The sequence below is a fragment of the Stegostoma tigrinum genome, chromosome 6 (assembly GCF_030684315.1).
Source record: "Stegostoma tigrinum isolate sSteTig4 chromosome 6, sSteTig4.hap1, whole genome shotgun sequence".
Classification (NCBI taxonomy): domain Eukaryota; kingdom Metazoa; phylum Chordata; class Chondrichthyes; order Orectolobiformes; family Stegostomatidae; genus Stegostoma; species Stegostoma tigrinum.
This window is the reverse complement of record NC_081359.1, coordinates 1,229,832-1,257,238: the sequence shown is the minus strand read 5'-3', so window position 1 is coordinate 1,257,238 and position 27,407 is coordinate 1,229,832. Positions and strand designations below refer to the sequence as shown.

At 44.9% G+C, this 27,407-nt stretch overlaps 1 protein-coding gene across 1 annotated transcript in view; it reads left to right on the top strand.

Annotated features, from left to right (window-relative positions):
- The window catches only part of LOC125453423 (short transient receptor potential channel 6-like), a 128,317-nt gene that overhangs the window by 78,645 nt on the left and 22,265 nt on the right, over positions 1 to 27,407 (top strand). The window contains exons 6-7 of the mRNA XM_048533002.1: positions 16,501 to 16,731; positions 21,132 to 21,396. Coding sequence (XP_048388959.1) covers positions 16,501 to 16,731; positions 21,132 to 21,396 — 496 coding nt within the window. The remainder of the gene's footprint in view (positions 1 to 16,500; positions 16,732 to 21,131; positions 21,397 to 27,407) is intronic.

The following is a 27,407-nucleotide window of genomic DNA, read 5'->3' as shown; positions in this document are numbered from 1 at the left end:
AAATTAGAATTTTGGATTTGAGACGTTTGAAAATGGATATCAATGAAGACCAGGGATGATGGGTGGTTGATGCAGAACAGGCTCTGTGCAGCATCATTTTGGAAGGAAATGAAGGATATTGGAGGCCTGGAGATATTTGGAATTGTAAGTTTGAAGGAACAAAAGGTGTGAATAAGCATTTCAGTAACAGATACTATAGTAGATGTCCAAGGGATACTGTTTCAAAGGGCGAAGTATGCAATCTTTATGGTTGAAAGGAAATGGGATTTTGATGCTTTGTTCAGCAAAATAACTGTCTTCTCTAGGGGCTTCTATCATCATAGATGCTGATATATAACTAAATCAGCTTAATGCACTAAACTTCGCAAACACAATGAGCCCTGACAACATCTGGGCCGTAATAAAGACATTACCAACATAATTAAGTAATAGAACATAGAACATAGAACATAGAACAGTACAGCACAGAACAGGCCCTTCAGCCCACAATGTTGTGCCGACCATTGATCCTCATGGATGCACCCTCAAATTTCTGTGACCATATGCATGTCCAGCAGTCTCTTAAATGACCCCAATGACCTTGCTTCCACAACTGCTGCTGGCAACGCATTCCATGCTCTCACAACTCTCTGCGTAAAGAACCTGCCTCTGACATCCCCTCTATACTTTCCACCAACCAGCTTAAAACTATGACCCCTCGTGCTAGCCATTTCTGCCCTGGGAAATAGTCTCTGGCTATCGACTCTATCTATGCCTCTCATTATCTTGTATACCTCAATTAGGTCCCCTCTCCTCCTCCTTTTCTCCAATGAAAAGAGACCGAGCTCAGTCAACCTCTCTTCATAAGATAAGCCCTCCAGTCCAGGCAGCATCCTGGTAAACCTCCTCTGAACCCTCTCCAAAGCATCCACATCTTTCCTATAATAGGGCGCCCAGAACTGGACGCAGTATTCCAAGTGCGGTCTAACCAAAGTTTTATAGAGCTGCAACAAGATCTCACGACTCTTAAACTCAATCCCCCTGTTAATGAAAGCCAAAACACCATATGCTTTCTTAACAACCCTGTCCACTTGGGTGGCCATTTTAAGGGATCTATGTATCTGCACACCAAGATCCCTCTGTTCCTCCACGCTGCCAAGAATCCTATCCTTAATCCTGTACTCAGCTTTCAAATTCGACCTTCCAAAATGCATCACCTCGCATTTATCCAGGTTGAACTCCATCTGCCACCTCTCAGCCCATCTCTGCATCCTGTCAATGTCCCGCTGCAGCCTACAACAGCCCTCTACACTGTCAACGACACCTCCGACCTTTGTGTCGTCTGCAAACTTGCTGACCCATCCTTCAATTCCCTCGTCCAAGTCATTAATAAAAATTACAAACAGTAGAGGCCCAAGGACAGAGCCCTGTGGAACCCCACTCACCACTGACTTCCAGGCAGAATATTTTCCTTCTACTACCACTCGCTGTCTTCTGTTGGCCAGCCAGTAATCTTCAATAAATTATTCCAATGCCAGCCCTGACTTCTGTCATTACCAAATATCCTATTCTCCACATTTTGGGGGACGTGAATGGAAATTTACCACTGCCTAACTGCACCAAGTGTGGAAACAGCACACCTCCACGTGCAGGATAGGAACTCCCACAGTAACCACAGTGCATAGATCAGGATGGTGATATAATACTCATCCCTTACTTGAATACATTTGGCTCCATCACTCAAATGCAATGTTAGCAGTCATTTCAAGAGGGCTAGAATACAAGAGCAGTGATATACTGATGAGGCTGTATAAGGCACTGGTCAGACTGAATTTGGAATATTGTGAGCAGTTTTGGGCCCTGTATCCAGGGAATGATGTGCTGGTGTTGGAGGGCATCCAGAGGAGGTTTACCAGAAGATGAAGGGCCTGTCATATGAGGAGCAGTTGAGGACTCTGGGTCTGGGCTTGGAGTTTAGATGGATGAGGAGTGATCTGATTGAAACTTACAGAATACTGAGAGGCCTGGAGAGAGTGGACACGGAGAAGACGTTTCCACCTGTAGGAGAGACTAGGACCCAAGGACAGCCTCAGAGTGAATAACAACCCCTTAAAACTGAGTTGAGGAGGAATTTCTTTAGCCAGAGGATTGTAACTCTGTGGAACTTATTACCACAGAGGGCTGTGGAGGCCAAGTTATTGCATGTGTCTAAGGCGGAGATAGATAGGTTTTTGATTGGTAAAGAGAATCAAGGGTTATGGGGAGAAGAATGGAGAAGGAATAGACTGGTGGTATTATCACTAGACTATTAATCCAGAAAACCAGGTAATGTTCCTGGGATCCAGGTTCAAATCCAATCATGGCAGATGGTGCAATTTGAATTCAATAAAAAGTTGAGCCTAAGAATATAATGATGACCGTGGAACTAATGTAAGTTTTCAGAAAAACCCATCTGGTTCACTAATGTCCTTTTGGGAAGAAAACTGCCATTCTCACCTGGTCTGGAGTGCATGTGACTGCAGATATACAACCATGTGGTTGACACTTAACTGCCCTCTGGGATGGTCAATAAGTGCTGGCCCAGCCAGTGATGCCCTCATCCTGTGAATGAATAGAATGGGGTTGAGAAACATATCAGCCATAATCAAATGGTGGAGCAGACTCACTGAGCCGAATGGCCTATTCTGCTTATTTTGATCCTATAGCCATATGGTCTTATGAGCAGCGCACAGTGATTTGTCAACACTGTGTTTGCTCCATTTTACTGATTCTAACAGTCAGCTGAATCTGAAATATTACTGATCTACACAGTATATGAGGTGGGAGGTCATGTTGTGACTGTACGGAGTTAGCTTGGCCACTTTTGGAATAATGCATACAAATCTGGTCTCACTGCGATAGGAAGGGTATTGAGAAAATTGAAAGGGTTCTGAAAAATTTGCATGGATGTTGCCAAGGTTGGAGGGTTTGAGCTATTAGGAAAGGCTAAATCGGCTAGGCCTATTTTCCTTGGAGCGCCAGAGGCTGGGGGCTTTCCCTACAGAAGTTTATTAAATCATGTGGGGCATGGATAGGGTAAATAGCCAAAATCTTTTCCCTGGGGTGGGGGAGTCCAAAACTTGAGAGCATAGGTTTAAGGGACCTAAGGGGCAACATTTTCACGCAGAGGTAGTGCGTGTATGGAATGAGCTGGTAGAGGCTGGTACAATAACAACATTTAAAAGGTGCCTGGATGGGTATATGAATAGTTTAGAGGGATATGGGCCAAATGCTGGAATATGGGTCTGGATTCGTGTAGGAAATCTGGTTGGTATGGACAGGCTGGATCGAAGGGTTCTGTGCCCGTGCTGTACAGCTCTGTCACTCAATGACTTTTAGTTTAGCTGCCAAAACATTTCTCAAGTTAACACTCTTTAAATGAACATTTTTTGAAATCATTTAAAATTCATTTTTCATTTAAATGTAAACATACTGGAAAATAGTGGTAAATTTTCATGAAAAGCTAGAGATTTTGCAAGAACTAATTATCATAATAATTGTAACTAATAATGTTCAGTGGCTGATTTTGATTAAAGAAAGAAATTGCCCCTACTCTGTTGGACTATATGCTTGCAGTCAATCCCCTTTTGGTTTTCATTGTCTGAAAGTCATAAAGCAGGCTGGCATGTTACCGATAAAGAAGAGGAGAGGGAGCTGTATCAATGTCCCTTGTGTTACTGCAGTACAGCAAGAAATGTAGCACCTGAGAAACGCTATGGTTATCTCAGTGGAGTCATTTGAACCCTGCTTTTTAATCTCAGCATTGGGGTAATAGTTTGATTCTGTTACTAGTTCTGTAGGTTCTCTGTTTGGCTTTTTGGCAGTGTCAATGCTGTAATGAAGTCTTCATTCCAACACCTGCAAAGACTGAGTCAATTAACTTATCCTGTAGCTGGTTAGAGCTCTTTAACAGATATTCTATTTCAACCATAGCAGAGTTTGGAATCTCTAACAATCTCTGAGTGCAGCGTTAGATTATCATGCATTATGTAATCTCTTAGAGCTTCCATTGTGTGTTCCTATAAAAATAATTAGGAAATGATCGATCTTTTATTCTCTCTGATAAACTTTAAATGTGCCTTACAAATTCAGGGCTACCAAAAAAGGAGTGAGAGTTGAAGTGAGGAGATTGATTATTAAGTATTAGGTGGATGCTGGAAGGCTGGTACATACAAGGACTTCATCTAGTGAGTGGGTATGCCACATAGATCAGAAATGTCCCTACACAGCCTTGATTTGTATTAAACTCAGTGTGCTCAGTCTCCACTTGACCAGATGGTCCTGTCCTGTCTTATTGGCCATTGTGTCATTAATTGGCTTAGGGTGAGATCTCTCCCCCTAACTGGGGAGGTAGTCCTGCTGTTCCTGCAATCAAATGATTTTTAGCAGCAGCATTTGGAAAAGCAGCTATTGTTGGGACATAAAGCAAATCCCACTGGAAAGAATCTTGGATCAGGAGACTTACATAGCATAGAGGTTTTGTGGAATCTAGCCTGGCAAGCTCCTGTGGATGTGGTGGGAGAGTAGAAGTTGAGAGGCCAGTTGGAGGAACAAGGAGGGGGTGGGGTGGGTGCAGGAGTGTAGTGGAAGTGACAGAGTGCCTGAACATAAGAAATCACCTCCCTAGCCCACATTGCTGTCCCTACTGAAATCATGTAACATTGGCAGCAGGAGGAAGGTAATTGGGTCTTGCCTGCTTCAGGAACAAAATGATGAGAACTGTGCAGGAAAGCAATGCCCTTGCACCTCTACCACAGAACAACCCCCCCACGACCCCCACCCCACCACCACAACCACCTGCCAATCCACTCCCAAGGGGGAGTTGTAACATTCCACTTGTGACCCATGAAATTAACTAGGCTGCTAACACTCATTATAATGGCTCACTCAGGAGTATTGGATTGTTGGAGACTGGGTGAAAGGAGATTTTCAACAAAACCAGAAGTCTGCATCTTCAAATGAGGAGGACAAGACGTGACAAGGTCAAGAAAATTGTTGAATTCTTCCTCGACAAACCATAGCTGTGCACCGTCTTTAGCCTTCCCAACCATTGTGTGAAATAGTTACTGTTTCTTGTGAAGAATTTGAATGCTGTAAGAAATAATTGTCTTGTAGTGTGACAAATCTGAGAGTTAATTCCCTGCTGTTGAAATCCTACAGGTGGCGCTGCTGTGCAGTAAACCAGCTGAACTTCATCGAAGATAGTGAAGTGTGGAGCTGGATGAACACAGCAGGCCAAGCAGCATCTCAGGAGCACAAAAGCTAACGTTTCGGAGGGGGGGATGGGGAGAGGGTTCTGGAATAAATAGGGAGAGAGGGGGAGGCGGACCGAAGATGGAGAGTAAAGAAGATAGGTGGAGAGGAGAGTATAGTTGGGGAGGTAGGGAGGGGATAGGTCAGTCCAGGGAAGACGGACAGGTCAAGGAGGTGGGATGAGGTTAGTAGGTAGGAAATGGAGGTGCAACTTGAGGTGGAAGGAAGGGACGGGTGAGAGGAAGAACAGCTTAGGGAGGCGGAGACAGGCTGGGCTGGTTTTGGGATGCAGTGGGGGGAGGGGACGAACTGGGCTGGTTTAGGGATGCAGTGGGGCAAGGGGAGATTTTGAAGCTGGTGGAGTTCACATTGATACGATTGGGCTGCAGGGTTCCCAAGCAGAATATGAGTTGCTGTTCCTGCAACCTTCGGGTGGCATCATTGTGGCACTGCAGGAGGCCCATGATGGACATGTCGTCTGAGGAATGGGAGGGGGAGTTGAAATGGTTCGCGACTGGGAGGTGCAGTTGTTTATTGCGAACTGAGCGGAGGTGTTCTGCAAAGTGGTCCCCAAGCCTCCGCTTGGTTTCCCCAATGTAGAGGAAGCCACACCGGGTGCAATGTCTCCAGTATTCCACATTGGCAGATGTGCAGGTGAACCTCTGCTTAATATGGAAAGTCATCTTGGGGCCTGGGATGGGGGTGAGGGAGGAGGTGTGGGGGCAAGTGTAGCACTTCCTGCGGTTGCAGGGGAAGGTGCCGGGTGTGGTGGGGTTGGAGGGCAGTGTGGAGCGAACAAGGGAGTCACGGAGAGAGTGGTCTCTCCGGAAAGCAGACAAGGGTGGGGATGGAAAAATGTCTTTAGTGGTGGGGTCGGATTGTAGATGGCGGAAGTGATGGAGGATGATGCGTTGTATCCGGAGGTTGGTGGGGCGGTGTGTGAGTACGAGGGGGATCCTCTTGGGGCGGTTGTGGCGGGGGCGGGGTGTGAGGGATGTGTTGTGGGAAATGCGGGAGACATGCTCAAGGGCGTTCTCGACCACTGCGGGGGAGTGGGGGTGAAGTTGCTGTCCTTGAAGAATTTGGACATCTGGGATGTATGGGAGTGGAATGCCTCATCCTGGGAGCAGATGCGGCGGAGGCGGAGGAAGTGGGAATAGGGGATGGAATTTTTTCAGGATGGTGGGTGGGAGGAGGTGGATTCTAGGTAGTCTGTCTTCCCTGGACTGACCTATCGCCTCCCTACCTCCCCACCTATACTCTCCTCTCCACCTATCTTCTTTTCTCTCCATGTTCGGTCCACCTCCCCCTCTCTCTCTATTTATTTCAGAATCTTCTCCCCAACCCCCTCTCTGATGAAGGGCCTAGGCCTGAAACATCAGCTTTTTTGCTCCTGAGATGCTGCTTGGCCTGCTGTGTTCATCCAGCCTCACATTTTATTATCTTGGATTCTCCAGCATCTGCAGTTCCCATTATCTCTGAACTTCATCTAAGCTCAGGCTGTAAAATTAACATTACACTTAATTTGTGAAATATAATGAATCATGAGAATTTTCAAAATATGATGTTGAATTACTCTGAAAATTAAAGGCCGTCGGGCATTGAAGTACAGGTGTCTCATGGCCAAATTGTTACTTGAACAGGTTTATTTATTTGACAGTGAAAGGTATGGTTTTAGAGCAGGTTTACCGACTCAACAGGAGTCTCCAGAAAAACGATCACTCTCCAGAACTGCACAATGCAACCTTGGAGAAAAATAACCAAGTCATTAACAAAACCACTCCTTGGTCATATTGTTTAAGCTTTTTCTCCACCACATGGAAAATAAATTGACAATGGGAACAATGAGGCACTTCACTGGGAAGGAGCAGCCATTGCAAGGGTAGCCTTTTAAAACTCCAGTCTGGCTTCAGAACTGGAACAACAGACTGCAGAGCAGCAGGTTACTTGGAGATTGCCTGGCTCAGTGAGGTAACTGGAAGATGGCTTGTTTCACTGGATAGCTCATGGAAAATTCTATGCCCCTTTAAAGTGGGGTTGCCAACTGTGATTCAGTGTATTCCTGGAAGTTCCACCATATGATTGTGCTTATACTCCAGCCATTAATCAGCTGGCATGTCTGTTCCAGTGATATGACATTTTCCCATGCCAATCGGAAAACAAATATCGAAGATGTCCAACTTTCAGCCAAGGTGCCTCGTTGTTCCCATTGTCAATTTATTTTCCATGTGGTGGAGAAAAAGCTTAAATGATATGACCAAGGAATGGTTTTGTTAATGACTTGGTTATTTTTCTCCAAGGTTGCATTGTGCAGTTCTGGAGAGTGATCGTTTTTCTGGAGACTCCGGTTGAGACAGTAAACCCGCTCTAAAACCATACCTTTCACTGGAGAGCGTGACAGAGAGTATGAGTAGATGAAGTACAACTTGGCAAAGAAGCCCAAAACAATATGTGCAGTTTTAACATGGCAGAGATTGTGGCTGAGAGAGAAACTACTGAAACTGCAGGAGAGGAGGCTGCCAAACATGCATCTCAAGCCATCTGCTCACATTATTCACAAAGCACAGCTTTCAGAGGAGAAATTCTTTGTGACAAACTGTGGCAAACTTGTTGCTAGGGTGCAGGGTACCATGCATCTCATCCTACATGATCCGGGTATTCCCTGAGAGGTAGCTGCTACGGCTGAGGAGATGAAAAGAGTGGGTCTGGAGCGCACAAGGTATTGGGAATGATATTGATTGCTCTGTGCACCTTGAGGATGTTGGTAACATGTAAAACTGGCCAATCTTGTATTGTTCCTTCCTTACTGTGGAAGAATGTTTCAGCTGTTCAGAAAGGGCCATCAGTTGATATTCCATGGAAAACCCAGATGATACCATGGCTGATATTCCAGCGATCCCCATGCGTGCTGGAAGTGACCTGCTCTCAAACAAAACAGATCACAACATGTCCTTCAGATTGACAAGCAGCATGATGAGGCCAGAACATCAGAAGAAACTGGCATAGAACCATTTTGCTCGCTGGCCTTGCTCTAACTTGCAATTAGAGCATGATTTATCATCTACCTCAATCTCGCTTTCCTGCATTGTCCCCGTATCTCTGGTGTCATAAGTCTCCAGACGTCCATCGGTTTCTGATTTTGAACCTTCTCAAAGAATGAGTTTGTGCATCTCTCCAAGTTAAGAGAATTCCAAAGACTCGCCAAGTTCTGTGTGAAGAAATTCCTCTGAGAAGTGTTCCTGTAAGAACTGGCATCGTTCCTTTTCCCTAGAAATGATGGTGCTGTGTCAAACTCGATTTCCATTTTCACAAGACAAATTCAGACCAGCTCCATTGTTTCCAATTTTACAGGATTTTCCTTTGCCTTGAATTGCAAAGGGACTTCTTGAACATCATCAGATGAATAATACAATGTTATGTAAACTTGTAGATACAGTTTAAGTTGTAAAATTGATTGTAACTGGTCCATAAGTGCATCTGAATATTTCATGGGGCAAAGAAAAGTATTTGGGCCAACTGAATGTGATTTGAGTAATATGAAGAAGTTGTATAATGCACGTATTTCCTCTTGTTGTAATATTAACAGTTTTAATTTTGTTTTGGTAATCATGGGATGTGTTCTTTCTGTAATCCCCAGTATTCCAAAGCCCTCAGCAAACCATGACTTCCTGGTTTATCATTCCTTTTGTTTCTGACCTTGAACGTGTTCAGTGCTGTTCTCCTTGACTCTTCACTTCAATTTTTTAATATTAAGAATTTAACAATTCTGCTTTTCAAACTTCAGTAATAATTAGGAAGTATTAAAAAGAATGACATTTTTTAATATTATAGCTGATAGAAGTCAGAAGAGTCAAAATGATTGTTAATTTTGCAACAACAGTCTGTAATTATGTAGCATCCTACATGTACAAGGAATGTTTCAAGATGCGTTATACAAAGAAAATACCGACACAGTGCACATGAAGTTAGGGCAGAGAGGAGGGTAATGGGAAAACAAAAACATTGTCAAATAATAAAGCTTTCAGGAGGATTTTAAATCTAACACTGCCTGTGAAAGCGGTTTCTTCACCTTTTCCTCTCTTCCCCTTTCCTTTACAGAGAGAACACGTTTCACAGGGAGATGGTGGAGAATAGCTTAGAATTTTGTCTAACTTATCCATAAAGAAGTAAGGAAGAGAGTTCTGAGATAATGGGAACTGCAGATGCTGGAGAATCCAAGATAATAAAGTGTGAGGCTGGATGAACACAGCAGGCCAAGCAGCATCTCAGGAGCACAAAAGCTGACGTTTCGGGCCTAGACCCTTCATCAGAGAGGGGGATGGGGAGAGGGAACTGGAATAAATAGGGAGAGAGGGGGAGGCGGACCGAAGATGGAGAGAAAAGAAGATAGGTGGAGAGAGTATAGGTGGGGAGGTAGGGAGGGGATAGGTCAGTCCAGGGAAGACGGACACGTCAAGGAGGTGGGATGAGGTTAGCAGGTAGATCGGGGTGCGGCTTGGGGTGGGAGGAAGGGATGGGTGAGAGGAAGAACAGGTTAGGGAGGCAGAGACAGGTTGGACTGGTTTTGGGATGCAGTGGGTGGGGGGGAAGAGCTGGGCTGGTTTGGGGATGCAGTAGGGGAAGGGGAGATTTTGAAACTGGTGAAGTCCACATTGATACCATTAGGCTGCAGGGTTCCCAGGCGGAATATGAGTTGCTGTTCCTGCAACCTTCGGGTGGCATCATTGTGGCAGTGCAGGAGGCCCATGATGGACATGTCATCTAGAGAATGGGAGGGGGAGTGGAAATGGTTTGCCACTTGGAGGTGCAGTTGTTTGCTGCGAACTGAGCGGAGGTGTTCTGCAAAGCGGTCTCCAAGACTCCGCTTGGTTTCCCCAATGTAGAGGAAGCCACACCGGGTACAGTGGATGCAGTATACCACATTGGCAGATGTGCAGGTGAACCTCTGCTTAATGTGGAATGTCATCTTGGGGCCTGGGATAGGGGTGAGGGAGGAGGTGTGGGGGCAAGTGTAGCATTTCCTGCGGTTGCAGGGGAAGGTGCCGGGTGTGGTGGGGTTGGAGGGCAGTGTGGAGCGAACAAGGGAGTCACGGAGAGAGTGGTCTCTCCAGAAAGCAGACAGGGGTGGGGATGGAAAAATGTCTTGGGTGGTGGGGTCGGATTGTAAATGGCGGAAGTGTCGGAGGATGATGTGTTGTATCCGGAGGGTGGTAGGGTGGTGTGTGAGAATGAGGGGGATCCTCTTTGGGCGGTTGTGGCGGGGGCGGGGTGTGAGGGATGTGTTGCGGGAAATACGGGAGACGCGGTCGAGGGCGTTCTTGATCACTGTCGGGGGAAAGTTGCGGTCCTTGAAGAACTTGGACATCTGGGATGTGCGGGAGTGGAATGTCTTATCGTGGGAGCAGATGCGGCGGAGGCGGAGGAATTGGGAATAGGGGATGGAATTTTTGCAGGAGGGTGGGTGGGAGGAGGTGTATTCTAGGTAGCTGTGGGAGTCGGTGGGCTTGAAATGGACATCAGTTACAAGCTGGTTGCCTGAGATGGAGACTGAGAGGTCCAGGAAGGTGAGGGATGTGCTGGAGATGACCCAGGTGAACTGAAGGTTGGGGTGGAAGGTGTTGGTGAAGTGGATGAACTGTTCGAGCTCCTCTGGGGAGCAAGGGGCGGCGCCGATACAGTCATCAATGTAACAGAGGAAGAGGTGGGGTTTGGGGCCGGTGTGGGTGTGGAAGAGGGACTGTTCCACGTAACCTACAAAGAGGCAGGCATAGCTGGGGCCGATGCGGGTGCCCATAGCCACCCCCTTAGTCTGTAGGAAGTGGGAGGACTAAAAAGAGAAGTTGTTGAGGGGACCTCCCACACACAGCCTCCAACCTCATTGTTCCCCAACCCCGCACGGCCCGTTTCTATCTCCTTCCCAAAATCCACAAACCTGCCTGCCCTGGTCGACCCATCGTCTCAGCCTGCTCCTGCCCCACCGAGCTCATCTCCACCTATCTGGACTCCATTTTCTCCCCTTTGGTCCAGGAACTCCCCACCTACGTCCGTGACACCACCCACGCCCTCCACCTCCTCCAGGACTTCCAATTCCCTGGCCCTCAACACCTCATCTTCACCATGGACGTCCAGTCCCTATACACCTGCATTCCGCATGCAGATGGCCTCCAGGCCCTCCGCTTCTTCCTGTCCCGCAGGCCCGACCAGCCCCCCTCCACCGACACCCTCATCCGCCTAGCTGAACTCGTCCTCACCCTCAACAACTTCTCTTTTGACTCCTCCCACTTCCTACAGACTAAGGGGGTCGCCATGGGCACCCGCATGGGCCCCAGCTATGCCTGCCTCTTTGTAGGTTACGTGGAACAGTCCCTCTTCCGCACCTACACAGGCCCCAAACCCCACCTCTTCCTCCGGTACATTGATGACTGTATCGGCGCCGCCCCTTGCTCCCCAGAGGAGCTCGAACAGTTCATCCACTTCACCAACACCTTCCACCCCAACCTTCAGTTCACCTGGGCCATCTCCAGCACATCTCTCACCTTCGTGGACCTCTCAGTCTCCATCTCAGGCAACCAGCTTGTAACTGATGTCCATTTCAAGCCCACCGACTCCCACAGCTACCTAGAATACACCTCCTCCCACCCACCCTCCTGCAAAAATTCCATCCCCTATTCCCAATTCCTCCAGCTCTGCCGCATCTGCTCCCACGATAAGACATTCCACTCCCGCACATCCCAGATGTCCAAGTTCTTCAAGGACTGCAACTTTCCCCCCACAGTGATCGAGAACGCCCTTGACCGCGTCTCCCGTATTTCCCGCAACACAACCCTCACACCCCGCCCCCGCCACAGCCGCCCAAAGAGGATCCCCCTCATTCTCACACACCACCCTACCAACCTCCGGATACAACGCATCATCCTCCGACACTTCCGCCATTTACAATCCGACCCCACCACCCAAGACATTTTTCCATCCCCACCCCTGTCTGCTTTCCGGAGAGACCACTCTCTCCGTGACTCCCTTGTTCGCTCCACACTGCCCTCCAACCCCACCACACCCGGCACCTTCCCCTGCAACCGCAGGAAATGCTACACTTGCCCCCACACCTCCTCCCTCACCCCTATCCCAGGCCCCAAGATGACATTCCACACTAAGCAGAGGTTCACCTGCACATCTGCCAATGTGGAATACTGGAGACATTGCACCCGGTGTGGCTTCCTCTACATTGGGGAAACCAAGCGGAGTCTTGGAGACCGCTTTGCAGAACACCTCCGCTCAGTTCCCAACAAACAACTGCACCTCCAAGTGGCAAACCTTTTCCACTTCCCCTCCCATTCTCTAGATGACATGTCCATCATGGGCCTCCTGCAGTGCCACAATGATGCCACCCGAAGGTTGCAGGAACAGCAACTCATATTCCGCCTGGGAACCCTGCAGCCTAATGGTATCAATGTGGACTTCACCAGCTTCAAAATCTCCCCTTCCCCCCACTGCATCCCAAAACCAGCCCAGTTCATCCCCTCCCCCCACTGCACCACACAACCAGCCCAGCTCTTCCCCCCCACCCACTGCATCCCAAAACCAGTCCAACCTGTCTCTGCCTCCCTAACTGGTTCTTCCTCTCACCCATCCCTTCCTCCCACCCCAAGCCGCACCCCCATCTACCTACTAACCTCATCCCACCTCCTTGACCTGTCCGTCTTCCCTGGACTGACCTATCCCGTCCCTACCTCCCCACCTATACTCTCTCCACCTATCTTCTTTTCTCTCCATCTTTGGTCCGCCTCCCCCTCTCTCCCTATTTATTCCAGATCCCTCACCCCATCGCCCTCTCTGATGAAGGGTCTAGGCCCGAAACGTCAGCTTTTGTGCTCCTGAGATGCTGCTTGGCCTGCTGTGTTCATCCAGCCTCACATTTTATCATCTAGGAAGAGAGTTCTGGATGTTTTCACCTCATAGGCTGCAATATTGCTCTCACACCATGCTGAGTCCACCTGCCCATGAACCTATTGAGTGGTTGTTGCAAAGCTGAGTGCTCCTGAGCCCATAGCACCAATCAAGAAAATGCCTCTGGACAAAATTGCCCTGAATGCACAGCAGCTCCGTTCTGCCTGAAATGCTGCCCAAGCACTGGAATGAAGTAAGATAGCTAAACTCATATTGGTTCCCAGGAGCCTGTTTTTACACATAGCTTCCTTGATTAAAAGTAGCATCTTCTACAATTTTCAGTCTGTGGTTCAAAAAAGTAGTGGTCTTTCCACTATCCGCATTCTTACCTTGCATCAGAAAATTCTGTTGGAATTGGAAGTGGGGGCAGGGATCCTGAATAGACACCGCTAGTGTTCACTCCGTTTTTCATAGTGTCTGCATGAACCCCTGACGCCTATGCTTGGCAACAGTTTCTGGAACTGGAAATGAATGCCACAATCAGCAAGCCAACATCAGAGTATTATATGCAGCTGCACAGTTTACAGGGAATGTTGGATCCCATCCATTATTCTTTCAAGCCCTTCTGCATCCATTCCAACACAGAAGAGACATGAAATTCTAGGTCATAATGTCCGAACGAATGCCAATTCCAAATGGAGCAGAACAGGTCTTTGATTTTTGATTTGATTTATTGTTCAGTAGAAGCCTAGAATTAAATTATTGCAAAGCTTGCAAAGAAGCGTAAACCATTAGATGTGAATTTTCAACTGAACAAACATTTTCTGGATAATCCTGAATGGGAGAGGACTGTAGTCAAGCTCACACCTACTGGAAGTTACATCCATTAACAACTAGGATCTTATTCTTTGCAGACAGGAAGGACTTGTAGACACACTGAGCCAATTAGGTGACTGGTTCATTTCCCAGGACAGCGCTCTGAACAATCTGAACAACCTGATTTAAAATTTAAACAAAGCCTAGTCGTTAACTGTCAATCGCCATTAATAGGGGCTTTCTGCAAGTCTCACCTCTACCAATCAGCACCCACTTGACAATCAATTTGCAATCTACTCTTATCAGTATAAATGTTGGTTTTCTCCTTAATTTTATATTCTTGTGAAAGGTCCTGATGTGTGCAACTTGAAAAGCTTCAACAAAATCTGCCTTTTTTCTTAGCAAGATCAAGTTCGGTACCACTAAGAACCATTAGAAAAATAGAATTGGAGCTGAGGTGATATGTTTGTCTGGTGAGTTGCGACGTCTCCCACTCATTTATGAACTAAGCTGGGAAAGTACATTTTGAATTCGTTTCTGGTATTTCTGCAGATCTTCTGTCAAAATCCCAATAAGTAAACAAGAAATCTACCTGTGGAAATCTATCCCCTAAAAACTAGAAACTTATTGTTAAAAACTGTGTGATCTTATACATCTTTATTTCTAAAGGAGCTGCCTGTCGACTAGTCTGAGTGAGGCAGGTATTAGAAAAGTTTAAGTCTTTGGTAACAGTCACCACATGCTACTGTGTAGTATCCCTGATCACAGCCTGACAAACAGAATCTCACCCTGTCACACTGCTCATTTACTTCCTAGGCTTTAAGTTCAAGTATGTTATAAAAAGTCGCTAGGGGATCCAAACTTGTTTCAAACCTTCTCCGTGAGCTATCTCAGAGCCTGTGATCATGCTAACTTGTCTTCTGTATCTTTTAGGAGCTGTTTTGTTTGTATTAAGCCTTCATGCTTCAATCTGCATTAGCTTGTTCCATTCCCAGAAATCAGTCTGATCAGTCTGGAGGAAGATTAAAAGCTATTTTCTCAGAGTAAACTATCAGAAATCAATGCGAGAAGCCTGCATATATGGTGAAATGATTGAAATTTTGGATAATTTTTTAAAACTTGTTTTGGAATGTGGCTAGGGCAGCATTGATTGCCTATTTCTAATGGCTGCAAGATGGGGGTCAACCAAATTGCTGTGGGTCTGGAGTCACATGTAGGCCAGACCAGGTAGGGACAGCGGATTTCCTCCCCAAATCCCCATTAATGTACCAGATGGGTTTCACAACAATGATGGTTACAAGGTCACCATTAGGCTAGCTTTTAATTGTAGGTATTTTTAAATTGAATTCACATTCTACTGCCTGCATGGTGAGACTTGAACCATGCCCCAGATTATCAAGCTGAAATTTGTTATTCAGAATCTGATGACATTACCATTACACCATCAACTTACCCTGAGGCTTATGAAAAGTTGACAGATGGGAAACCAGGGAAGAGAGAGTTAGAGAAGTTGGGCTTGAAGAGAGGACGGTCTGGGTACAGGGTGGGAGAAGCAGAAGAAGAGCCAGGAAATTCTGCAGAAACAATGGAGGAAAGCAGTTTTAATACAGAGTCAGTGTGGAGGAGATAACTGCATTTGAGGTTAAGCACAACTCCAAAGATCTGAAGTTCCTAACTTGGCACCAAATGGTAGCTGGGACAGTGATTGAAATTGCGGCCGGAGGCAAGGCAGTGTTGCTGGGAGTCACATAAATTTTGCTGACATTCAACTTGATGAAGTTTTGGTTTTTCTAAGTTTTAATCTCAGAAAACCTTTGTTGCATTTTAGCCTACAACTCTTCCCAATAAAATCCTGCTCAGAGTAATCTGAGGTCACAACTGTCGAAGGATGAAGAGTAAAAGCAGTATCCCTTCGGGTGTTTATCAACGTGTTTATGTTTTATCATTCAGAATTGTTTCAAAGGATAACTCCTAGACATTCTTAAAATGAGCCAATAGAGGTAGATGCACTCTCAGATTTCTGTTGAATATTCTTAATTTAATTCTCCAGCAAAGTAAGAAAATAAATTGCAGGCAATGTGAAGCAAGCCAACACCATTACTGAGTATCATAATGATTTGAGAGGCAATGACTGCTGGAGAAAATGTCATTTATATTCTTTCCAAAAGTGTCTCCTATTATTAGGCTGTTCCAAAATCTGCCTATGAACTCCTATAACTTAAACGGTGGCAAAGTAATTGCCACTATATAAATATGTAAAATATTATTAACATTCATCAAAGTTCTAAAAATCTAAGATGAAAGGACACCCATTGCTACTGGATAATTTTCTGTGCTCCATTAAAAAGTTTTCAACAGTTATTACCAATCTATTAATGTGAGAACTGTATTGTTCTTGGTCATCATATCCATGAGATACACTGTTAGTCTTCACATTTAATTGGCACTATGTTATTATTGACTGACAAGATCTGACATTTCGTAATGAGCGAAGAAGTAAAGTTAATCTTTTGTTTTTCCTTTCTGTAGGAATGATCTGGTCAGAGTGTAAAAAAATGTGGTCACAAGGCCCGAGGGAATATTTGCTGGAACTGTGGAACTTATTAGACTTTGGAATGCTAGCCATCTTTGCAGCATCATTCATAGCACGGTTTATGGCATTTTGGCATGCTTCCAAGGCACAGAGCTTTGTGGATGAAAAGATCAAAATGGATTTAGCTAACGTAACACTGCCTACAGAAATAGAGTACTACACCTTTGGTCAGTCTGATGCATCTTCTACCAATCTTTATTATGCTGTTTAATTAGCTCAGAAAGTATAAAAGCCAAATTGTTAGGTCTTTTACTGTCTCACCACATCCTGCTGATTGACAAATGAAATTGCTATAGGGATAGGACTAGTATCTACTCAAGCATCCTAATGAAATCTCTGTGCATTGTCTATATCGAAAATCATAGACCATAGTTCTCAGAATGGCATAATGTGCAGTTCATCGGATGGTGAGTTTGCAATCTCAATATTAAAAAAACTGCTCTCTGACACGATGAAAACCTGTTTCTTGAGCTGGGAGTAAATCGATGACACACAAAGCTTTATAACTATGATAATTATGATTGATTTAGTTCTAATATTTGTACACTGGGCAGCATGACAGCTCAGTGGTTAGCACTGCTGCCTCACAGTGCCAGTGACCTTGGTTCGATTCCACCCTCGGGTGACTGTCTGTGTGGAGTTTGCACATTCTCCCCCTGTGCCTGCATGGGTTTCCTTCCACAGTCCAAAGATGTGCAGGGTAGGTGGATTGGCCTTGCTGTGGTGCCCAGGAAAATTTAAGTTAAGTGGGTTAAACATGAGGAAAATTCAGGGGTAGGGGAATGGGTTTGGGTGGGATGCTCTTCGGAGGGGTGGTGTGGACTTATTGGGCCGAATGGCCTATTTCCACACTGTAAGGATTCCACGTTTCTAAATTCTAAAGCTTGTTAATGCTTTACTGTTTCCATGATAATTCTCCTATATTGGCCAAAAAAAGGAATTCCAACAAGTATTTTATCATTGCTGTGATATCTTGAAGTGAATGCCAATAATGAGTGCTTGCTACTTGGATGAAGTTAAAGTGAAGACATTATATGTCACCAAAACAGTGAGGCAATGTTGATGTTCGGTTATAAATGTAATGGATAATGTTGGTCTGGGAATTCCAGCATAACTGATACTGTACAGCGAGAACAATGGGTAGACATAGTAGGAACTGTGGATGCTAGAGAATTTGAGATAACAAGGTGTAGAGCTGGATGAACACAGCAGGCCAAGCAGCATCAGAGGAGCAGGAAAGCTGACTTTTCTGGCCGAGACCCTTCTTCAGAAATGGGGGAGGGGAAGGGGGTTCTGAAATAAGTAGGGAGAGAGAGTGAGGCGGATAGAAGATGCATAGAGGAGATGATAGGTGGAGAGGAATGGTGAGATGTTTTATGACTGATCAAATAAAACTGGATTAATCCTGTGCGAAAACTTAGGATTGGCTTATTTACACAATTGGCCAAGAAAAGGAATTCAAAGAAAAGGAAATCTTTTGGCCAGCCTTGAAAGTTCAGGCAAGGGCAGAAGTCGGGTATAAAGCCAACTTTAAAAGATGACCATGCTAATTCAGAGCAATGCAAAACCTTAGTTGATGCTATGAAAATGTATATCTCAGTTAGGTACACAAATTTGCATATCAAATCACCATTTCTAGTAAACTTCTTAAAATCTGCTGTATATTACTAAAGTGCATAACTCATTGAGGTAAGCACTTCTGAGCCACAGTATCAGCATCTCTTGCAAACTTCTCCAAAACACTAGCATAGTGTTAAAATCTGTATTAGATGCTACTAAGTGCATAACTCAGTGAGAAAAGCAAGTGTACACATCAAAATCTCCATTTTGAATAAACTCCTTAAAATCTGTTGTAAATGTCACTTAAGTGCATGAACTGGTGAGATAACCTAGTTTGCATCACAAAATTAATATTTTGAGCAAACTCCTCCAGGATGCTTGCATATTCTTAACATCTGTTGTATATGTTACTAAATTGAGTTTAAGAGCCGTGAGGTTCTGCTGCAGCTCTATAAAACCCTCGTTAGACCACATTTGGAATATTGCATTCATTTCTGGTTGCCTCATTACAGGAAGGACATGGAAGCTTTAGAGAGGGTGCAGAGGAGATTTACCAGGATGCTGCCTGCACTGGAGGGCAGGGGACATTGTTTTTCCCCACACATGCTCTCTGACATGCTGAGTATTTCTAGTAATTTCTGTTTTTATTTCATATTTCCAGAATCTTTTGTATTTTCTACAATTTGTGTTCATTCTTCATCAGGAAAATAAAAGCTGGACTTTTAAGGCATCAAACTTTGCATGTAAAAGTGAATGGGCTTGGAAGTAGGTGGCAGAGCTGTACTGCTGGCTTAAAGTGTTGAAATTTACTGGGCATTGGCAAGCCAGCCCCAAACCCCTGGCCTTAAACTTTGACAGCAGTTGATTAGGCTTTGTGTAAGCCATCCAAATGAGAGAGGCAAATTGATAATTTCACGGTTAGTAACTCACTCAATGAGAGTGATACTAACATGGGTTTTGGGATTTAGTACATCGGCTTCCCTGGGGACTTCCCGAAATTCAGTGGTGAAGGAAATGTGAGATGATGATCTAGGTAAATACTCAGAAACCAATGACGAGCTATAGCAGAGATCAATAACAGAATGCAGCTCAAGGACCCGAATTCACTGCAAGAAGAAGTTTAAGCTTTCACACAAATTATCAAAGCTGGTGAATACCTGTTTAATTATCTTATCCCATTGCTAACCTCATCGGCTGCTCAAATCACCACACCACATCATTGACTAGAAAACAATTTCAATCAAATATTTCTGTGATATGCATGTTTTCCATCACCTTCACACACTTTAAATAATGGTAAACCTCAATCCAACATTTCAGAAATTGCACACACCTGGTAATTATTCAAATATAGCTGTGACAGCAACCAAAGTTAATCCATAACTCTCACTGATACATGTGCTTCTCTCTAGCAGGAGAGCATGGTACTAAACAATAGTCACTGACCATAACTGGAATAGGACTGGTACCTCTGTGTAGAAGACAGTATTGATAATGAACTGGGAAGGAACATTGCTGATTCCCTCATCCTTCCCTTTTCTAGAGCTTGTCTTGATCCACATGGCTTCTACTCATTCTCTCAGTCTTTATCAATGCCATGAGGAAATCCTACCGGGCCACCAATACATGAAGATCACCAGTTTGTGCAGAAACCAGCTAAGACCCTGGTAAAAGAGACCGGTCATGCCCTGTAGATTATTGAAACAATAGCAAACATGGAAAACCACCAAAAAATGTATGGAACTGCAATAGCAAAGAGAAGTAATACGACAATTTACCTGCAAATAGTTGATGATGCATTAAAGAAAAGATAGAGGATTTTTTCATAGCTGTGAATGTTAGTTCAGCTGTACAAAGTCATGAAAGGATGTAAGTTAGAGTGAGGAGCTCCCTTATGTCAATGCCGACATCAGTTCAGTATTGCATACAAATTCCTGGCATCATGATTTGTCTGTTCTACATGTTGCATATACACAGGCTCCTCATCAAGTATGCAGTCCAGCACACTTCACATCGCAGATGTACATGCACGTCATGAACATAAGATTTTTGTAGTTTTAGGCACCTTGTAGCATCCATAATGACAGGTATAAAAGCAGGAGCATTCTTTAACTGCAGTTACAAAGAACACATGACAGTAATCTCTCACTGATTGTGTGGTTTTAATGGATGCTGTGCATTGAAGGATAGCAACTTTGGAAGCTACTGAAAAATAATGTAACTGCACCTCTGCCCATGGTGCTCTTAACCACAATGATTCCCAGCTGGCCTAAGAATGACAAATGAGTGGCTATTGTTGATAACTGAATATATATCACTGTCTACTAGTGTAAAAAAGCTTTGGGTATAAATCACACTTTGTGTATTAAATATGTTTGGCAAAATAAAGTAGATTATGGGAATCTTTTCCTAATGGCAGATGTGTCTAAGACCAGAGGGCATAAGTTTAAGGTGGAGAGCAAGTGGTTCGGAGGAGATGTGAGAAAGAATCTTTTTCACCCTGAGGGTGGTAGAAATATGGAACTAGCTGCCCGAGAGGGTGGTGGAGGCAGGTACTCGCACCATGTTTAATAAACATCTGGATAAGCACTTAAAATACCAGGGCATAGTAGCCTCCAGGCCAACTGCAGGTAAATGGGATTAGTGCAGTTTGGTCAGAGATAATGGGAACTGGAATAATGGGATAACGGCAGCTTTTGTGCTCCTGAGATGCTGCTTGGCCTGCTGTGTTCATCCAGCCCCGCACTTTGTTATCTTAGTGCAGTTTGGTGTTTGTTGGTCAGCATAGACATGATAGGCTGAAGGGCCTTTTTTTATGCTGTGTGATGCTATGACTCTAAAGTAGATTGGCAAACTTACCAAAAATTAAAAAAAGAAGCTTAATTAATTTCAGATAGTGATTTGAAACCATGGCATAGTAGAAGGCCCTAGGGCACATTTGAATCATTTTTATATTCAGCTGACTTGTAGCAGAATTAATGTTATTTATTTTGACATTTTCTTCCAGCTCGAATTAAATGGTTTCCATCTGATCCCCAGCTTATATCTGAAGGCCTCTATGCAATAGCGGTTGTGATGAGCTTCTCTCGAATTGCGTACATTCTTCCCGCTAATGAAAGCTTTGGACCTTTACAAATATCTCTGGGAAGAACTGTGAAAGACATATTCAAATTCATGGTCATATTCATAATGGTTTTTGTAGCATTCATGATTGGGATGTTTAATCTTTATTCACACTACCTGGGAGCAAAGCAAAACAATGCATTTACAACGTAAGTACTAGTACAGGTTTCATTGTTTTTAATGGACAGTTTGCACCTTGATATTTCCAAATCTTATGGATAATAAATAAGATTACCATTTATACTGTAAGACTACTGTTAAAATTATTGCCTGGAAGCTTTTCCAGTTAGATTTCTGAACTACTAACGTGGATTTGTATTTGTATTTGAAGAAAGACTGTGTACATTTAATTATTTTCTTAATGCTAATTTGGATCAAATTAAGAAAAATGATGATTTGCCCAATTTAGAGTGTGAAGATGGTACCCAATTCTTCTCATAGCACGTTGTAAACATGGCTGATATTATCTATTGAAACATTCAATTTTGAGCTATTCCTCCTACCTAAGACCTTGACTCTTACAGTGCTTGACAATATTGCTGTGATAAATTTTAGATATAACTAAATGAAATCAGGGTCTTTTATTTTGTGATGCAGTAGTTTGGAGGCACAAACTGTCTGGATTCACATAGAAAGGATCAATATTTCAAGAAAGTAAGAGGGTTGTCTATACAAATTGGACCATTGGATGCCAAAGTATCAATGCCTTTAAATAGGATAGGGAGAAAGATGGAAGAAAATTGAGTCTTCTGACTCTTTTGTCATGGTTGCAAGAATATGTCCTATAGTTATGCTGAATAGCACCATTTAGCATTGACTAAATAAACATTTAAATGTTAGCATATTTTCTAGTATTTGTTGCAAGTTATACATTACTCCTGGCCTGATTTGGGATAGTGACACCAATTGGACTTGAACTAAAGGCAGCTGCATTGATGTTGGCTTTTAAGGCTAGAAATTATTGTTTTTCTTCCGTTTAAAGCCTAAAGTCTAAGCTTTTTTATTACCAAATAGAAATCTGCCCTTGAAACAACAATTTTACTGCTTTCCTAACTTGTGGACTCATACCAGAACAACCACACGGAAGGTTCAATTGTGAGGATCAGCACCTCTTTAGCAGTAGCACCCAGCAGTTTGAACCACGTAACTAACATCTATGTGGCCAGGCTACTAGTATATCAGAATGTGACAAAAGTCTCAAAAAGGTGAATCACCTGAACCCATGGGAGTTAGCACTTAATGAGAAAAATATTGTAAAACTCAAGCATTCTGCCAAAGTAAGTAAACTGTATTATTTGCACTTGATACAAGTAATTCTTCCAAACTACTCAACCTTCCCTGTTTCCTCACGTGAACCATGTTGAAGATTGTCCACAGTGCAGTGCAAGAATGAAAAAGATCTTAAAAAAGCCCAATAACACTAAAATGCATTATACTTACAGAACAAAAACATAATGAATACATTAGCTAATCTTTGTATACAGACTTTGCAATCAGGACAGAGGGGTGAGAAATATTGAACTAAATTAACATTGTGAGAGTAGAAGTAAATATTTTCAACCAACTTGTTTAGTCACATTATGAACCACCTCTGTTGGGAGTAGTGGAACGTGAACTTGGGCACCTTAGCTCAGTGGTAGGGACAGCGAAAGAGGAGGTGTGAGAAGTTTCAATGTCAGTGAAAGTGGATAAGTTCCCAGGCCCTCTGCTGATAAGGGGAGTATGAAATTGCAGAAGCTTTGACCATAAGGTTCCAATTCTCTCTGGTTACTGTATGGTACCAGAGGACTAGAGAACAAGTAGTATTATTCCATTAAAAAGGGAGAAATAGATTGACCAAATAATTTCAGACCAGTCTGCGACAGGAAAATGATAGTAAAACATTCTGGGAAAATCTTAATTTAGAAAAATGTGAATTAGTCAAAGACAGTCATCATGGACCAGTTCAAGAAAGATTAAATGCAAAGTACAATGTATTTTTTCCAGAAACTGCAGTAAAAATATTTTACAAACAGACCTTCTGCATCAACTTTGCCAATTTGATTCTCCCAAGCCTAACATAAACCTAAAGGTTTCCCACAATTATTTTATCCCTTTTATAATAAAGTTTTTTTTTCATGTTTTGTGCTCTCTTCTATTATTAGGTGTAACTATTATTAGGGGCTAGAAACTGCTCCCAATGTGTTCTAACTCTTGCTATTCCTAACCCACATCCATATTCTGAGGAAGGCTCTCTGGACCCAAAACTTTAGCTCTGACTTCTCTCCACAGATGCTGCCAGACCTGGTGAAGTTTTCCAGCAATTTTGGTTGTCATTCCCATCCATATTTCCTCCATTTTGCAGCTTGCTGAGCCCAGGCCCTTTCTCACTGACTGTCAGGCCTATCCCTCATCTTTTGCAATCAAAAGATTGGCCTGGAATTTTCATTTTATAGGTTAATGATGACCTGTGGGCTTCAGTATCAATCAAGCTTCATCCCTCTGACAGTCACTATTTGTAGCAGGTGATACACCCAAGACTGAAGCTGTAGCTAAATAACAGCCTGAACCATTTGGAAGCAATGGAAAGATCAGTCATTGTGTGGGGATGATTGGGGTGGTGGGGGGCGGGGGTGGATGTTCACAAGCAGGGGCAGTTGGAGCATAGGGCAGGGATTGGCTTTCACTGGTTACATCTGGAATCACTCCCACCCCACTAGTCTGTGCCCCCATTTGCCTCTAGCTCAGGGCAAATGAATCTCTTCTGATGCTGCTCGGCCTACTGTGTTCAGCCAGCTCGACACCTTGTTATATCAGCTCAATTTACCTGCTTTCCAGATGGATCTCCACCTCCAACCTCCCAGGGGGAAAGCCCAGTAAAATGACAGGAATACTTACAAAATGCATGTACTGGTTACACAGGAGCATTATTCTGAGGTTTTCAAAACAAATCGGACTAATATGTATCATTCACATGTTGTCCTCCTGGAAAGCAGGTAAATTGAGCTGATATAACAAGGTGTAGAGCAGGATGAACACAGCAGGCTAAGCAGCATCAGAGGAGCAGGAAGGCTGACATTTTGGGCCGAGATCCTTCCCCTCGCCCATTTCTGAAGAAGCGTCTAGGCCCAAAACTTCAGCTTTCCTTCTCCTATGATGCTGCTTGGCCTGCTCTGTTCATCTAGCTGTACACCTTGTTATCTTGGATTCTGCAGCATCTGCAGTTCCTACTATCTCTAAATTGAGCTGATAGCAAGTTCATGCCCTTAAATAGACAATAATTAACCACTCTTTGGCTGTAAATCGTGGGTAATTTGCAAGGCCAACCGTAAACCATCCTGCTCAGGCCCTAATTGCTAAAGCAACAGGAAGGAGGTGAATGTCACCCAGAGTTAACCTACCTACCCTGATAATTTGGCCTTGTGCTAGCTTACCCATCACTTCTAGACAGTATACATTCTCCCCATTCTGTTCCCAAGAATATTTATTTCCCATGTTCTGCTTGCAGAAAAGACCCTGAACTACCTGCTGCCTACCACGTCAATGCATCACTTTGCTCCCTGGCCAATATCTCTCTCTCCAGCTTGCTACAGCGTTCCAGTGAAGCCCAACGTAAGCTGGAGGAACAACACCTCATTTTCCACTTGGGGACCCTACAGTCCTCTGGACTCAATATTGAGTTCAATAATTTTAGGGCCTAAACTCCCCCCATGTCCCAGCTCCCCCCACCCCACACACCAGGCCTTGTGACCACATAACCTGCCATTACACGCCCCCTGTTGTTAGTCACTAACAATCCCCATTAACAACTATTCACCCTCCCAGCCTGATCGTTAGCAACTCCTTTGTCTGTCCAACATTCTTTCTCCCTCTTTAGGCTCTATCCTATCATTTACTTCCTACTCCACCCACCTCCTATTTTCTGCAGAGAAACTGATGTTTTCCCAACCATGATAACAAAGTGTGGAGTTGGATGAACACAGTAGGCCAAGCAGCATCTTAGGAACACAAAAGCTGATGTTTCGGGCCTAGACCTTTCATCAGAAAAGCGGGATGGGGAGAGGGTTCTGAAATAAGTAGGGAGAGAGGGGGACGCAGACTGAAGATGCATAGAGGAGAAGATAGATGCAGAGGAGAGTATGGGTGGGGGGATAGGGAGGGGATAGGTCAGTCCGGGGAGGATGGACAGGTCAAGGGGGAAGGATGAGGTTTGTAGGCAGAAAATGGAGGTGCAGCTTGAGGTGGGAGGAGGGGATAAGTGATAGGAAGAACAGGTTAGAGAGGCGGGGATGAGCTGGACTGGCTTTGGGATGCAGTGGGGGCAGGGGAGATTTTGAAGCTTGTGAAATCCACATTGATACCATTGGGCTGCAGGGTTCCCAAGCGGAATATGAGTTGCTGTTCTTTCAACCTACGGGTGGCATCGTTGTGGCACTGTAGGAGGATGGACATGTCGTCTCAGGAGTGGGGGGGTGGGAATTGAAATGGTTCATGACTGGGAGGTGCAGTTGTTTATTGCGAACCGAGCGGAGGTGTTCTGCAAAGTGGTCCCCAAGCCTCTGGTTGGTTTTCCCAATGTAGAGGGAGCAGGAGGAAGTAGTCTGTAGGAAGTGGGAGGAATCAAAAGAGAAGTTGTTGAGGGTGAGGATGAGTTCCTACAGACAAAGGGGGTGGCTATGAGTACCCACATGGGCCCAAGCTATGCCTGCCTCTTTGTAGGTTATGTGGAACAGTCCCTCTTTCGCACCTACACAGGCCCCAAACCCCACCTCTTCCTCCGGTACATTGATTACTGTATCGGCACCGATACAGTAATGCTCCCAAGCGGCACTCGAACAGTTCATCCATTTCACCAACACCTTCCACCCCAACTTCAAGTTCACCTGGGCCATCTTCAACACATCCCTCACCATCCTGGATCTCTCTGTCTCCATCTCAGGCAACCACCTAGAAACCGATATCCATTTCAAGCCCACCGACTCCCACAGCTACCTAGAATACACCTCCTCCCACCCACCCTCCTGCAAAAATTCCATCCCCCATTCCCAATTCCTCCGCCTCCGCCGCATCTGCTCCAGGATGAGGCATTCCACTCCCGCACATCCCAGATGTCCAAGATCTTCAAGGACCTCAACTTTCCCCCCGCAGTGATCGAGAACGCCCTTGACCGCGTCTCCCGCATTTCCCGCAACACATCCCTCACACCCCGCCCCCGCCACAACCGCCCCAAGAGGATCCCCCTTGTTCTCACACACCACCCCTCCAACCTCCGGATACAACGCATCATCCTCCGACACTTCCGCCATCTACAATCCAACCCCACCACCCAAGACATTTTTCCCGCCCCACTCTTGCCTGCCTTCTGGAGAGACCACTCTCTCCGCGACTCCCTTATCCTCTCCACCGCACCACACTCGGCAACCGCATAGTGTGCTGCACTTGCCCCCACACCTCCTCCCTCACCCCTATCCCAGGCCCCAAGATGACTTTCCATATCAAGCAGAGGTTCACCTGCACATCTGCCAATGTGGTATACTGCATCCACTGTACTCGGTGTGGCTTCCTCTACATTGGGGAAACCAAGCGGAGGCTTGGGGACCGCTTTGCAGAACACCTCCACTCGGTTTGCAATAAGCAGCTGCACCTCCCAGTGGCAAACCATTTCCACTCCCCCTCCCATTCCTTAGACGACATGTCCATCATGGGCCTCCTGCAGTGCCATAATGATTCCACCCGTAGGTAGCAGGAACAGCAACTCATATTCCGCTTGGGAACCCTGCAGCCCAATGGTATCAAAATGGATTTCACTAGCTTCAAAATCTCCCCTCCCCCTACGACATCCCAAAACCAGCCCAGCTCGTCCCCACCTCTCTAACCTGTTCTTCCTGTCACCTATCCCCTCCTCCCACCTCAAGCTGCACCTCCATTTTCTGCCTACAAACCTCATCCCGCCCCCTTGACCTGTCCGTCCTCCCCGGACTGACCTGTGCCCTCCCAACCTCCCCACCCATACTCTCCTCTCCACCTATCTTCTCCTCTATCCATCTTCAGTCTGCCTTCCCCTCTCTCCCTATTTATTTCAGAACCCTCTCCATATCCCCCTTTTCTGATGAAGGGTCTAGGCCCGAAACGTCAGCTTTTGTGCTCCTGAGATGCTGCTTGGCCTGCTGTGTTCATCCAG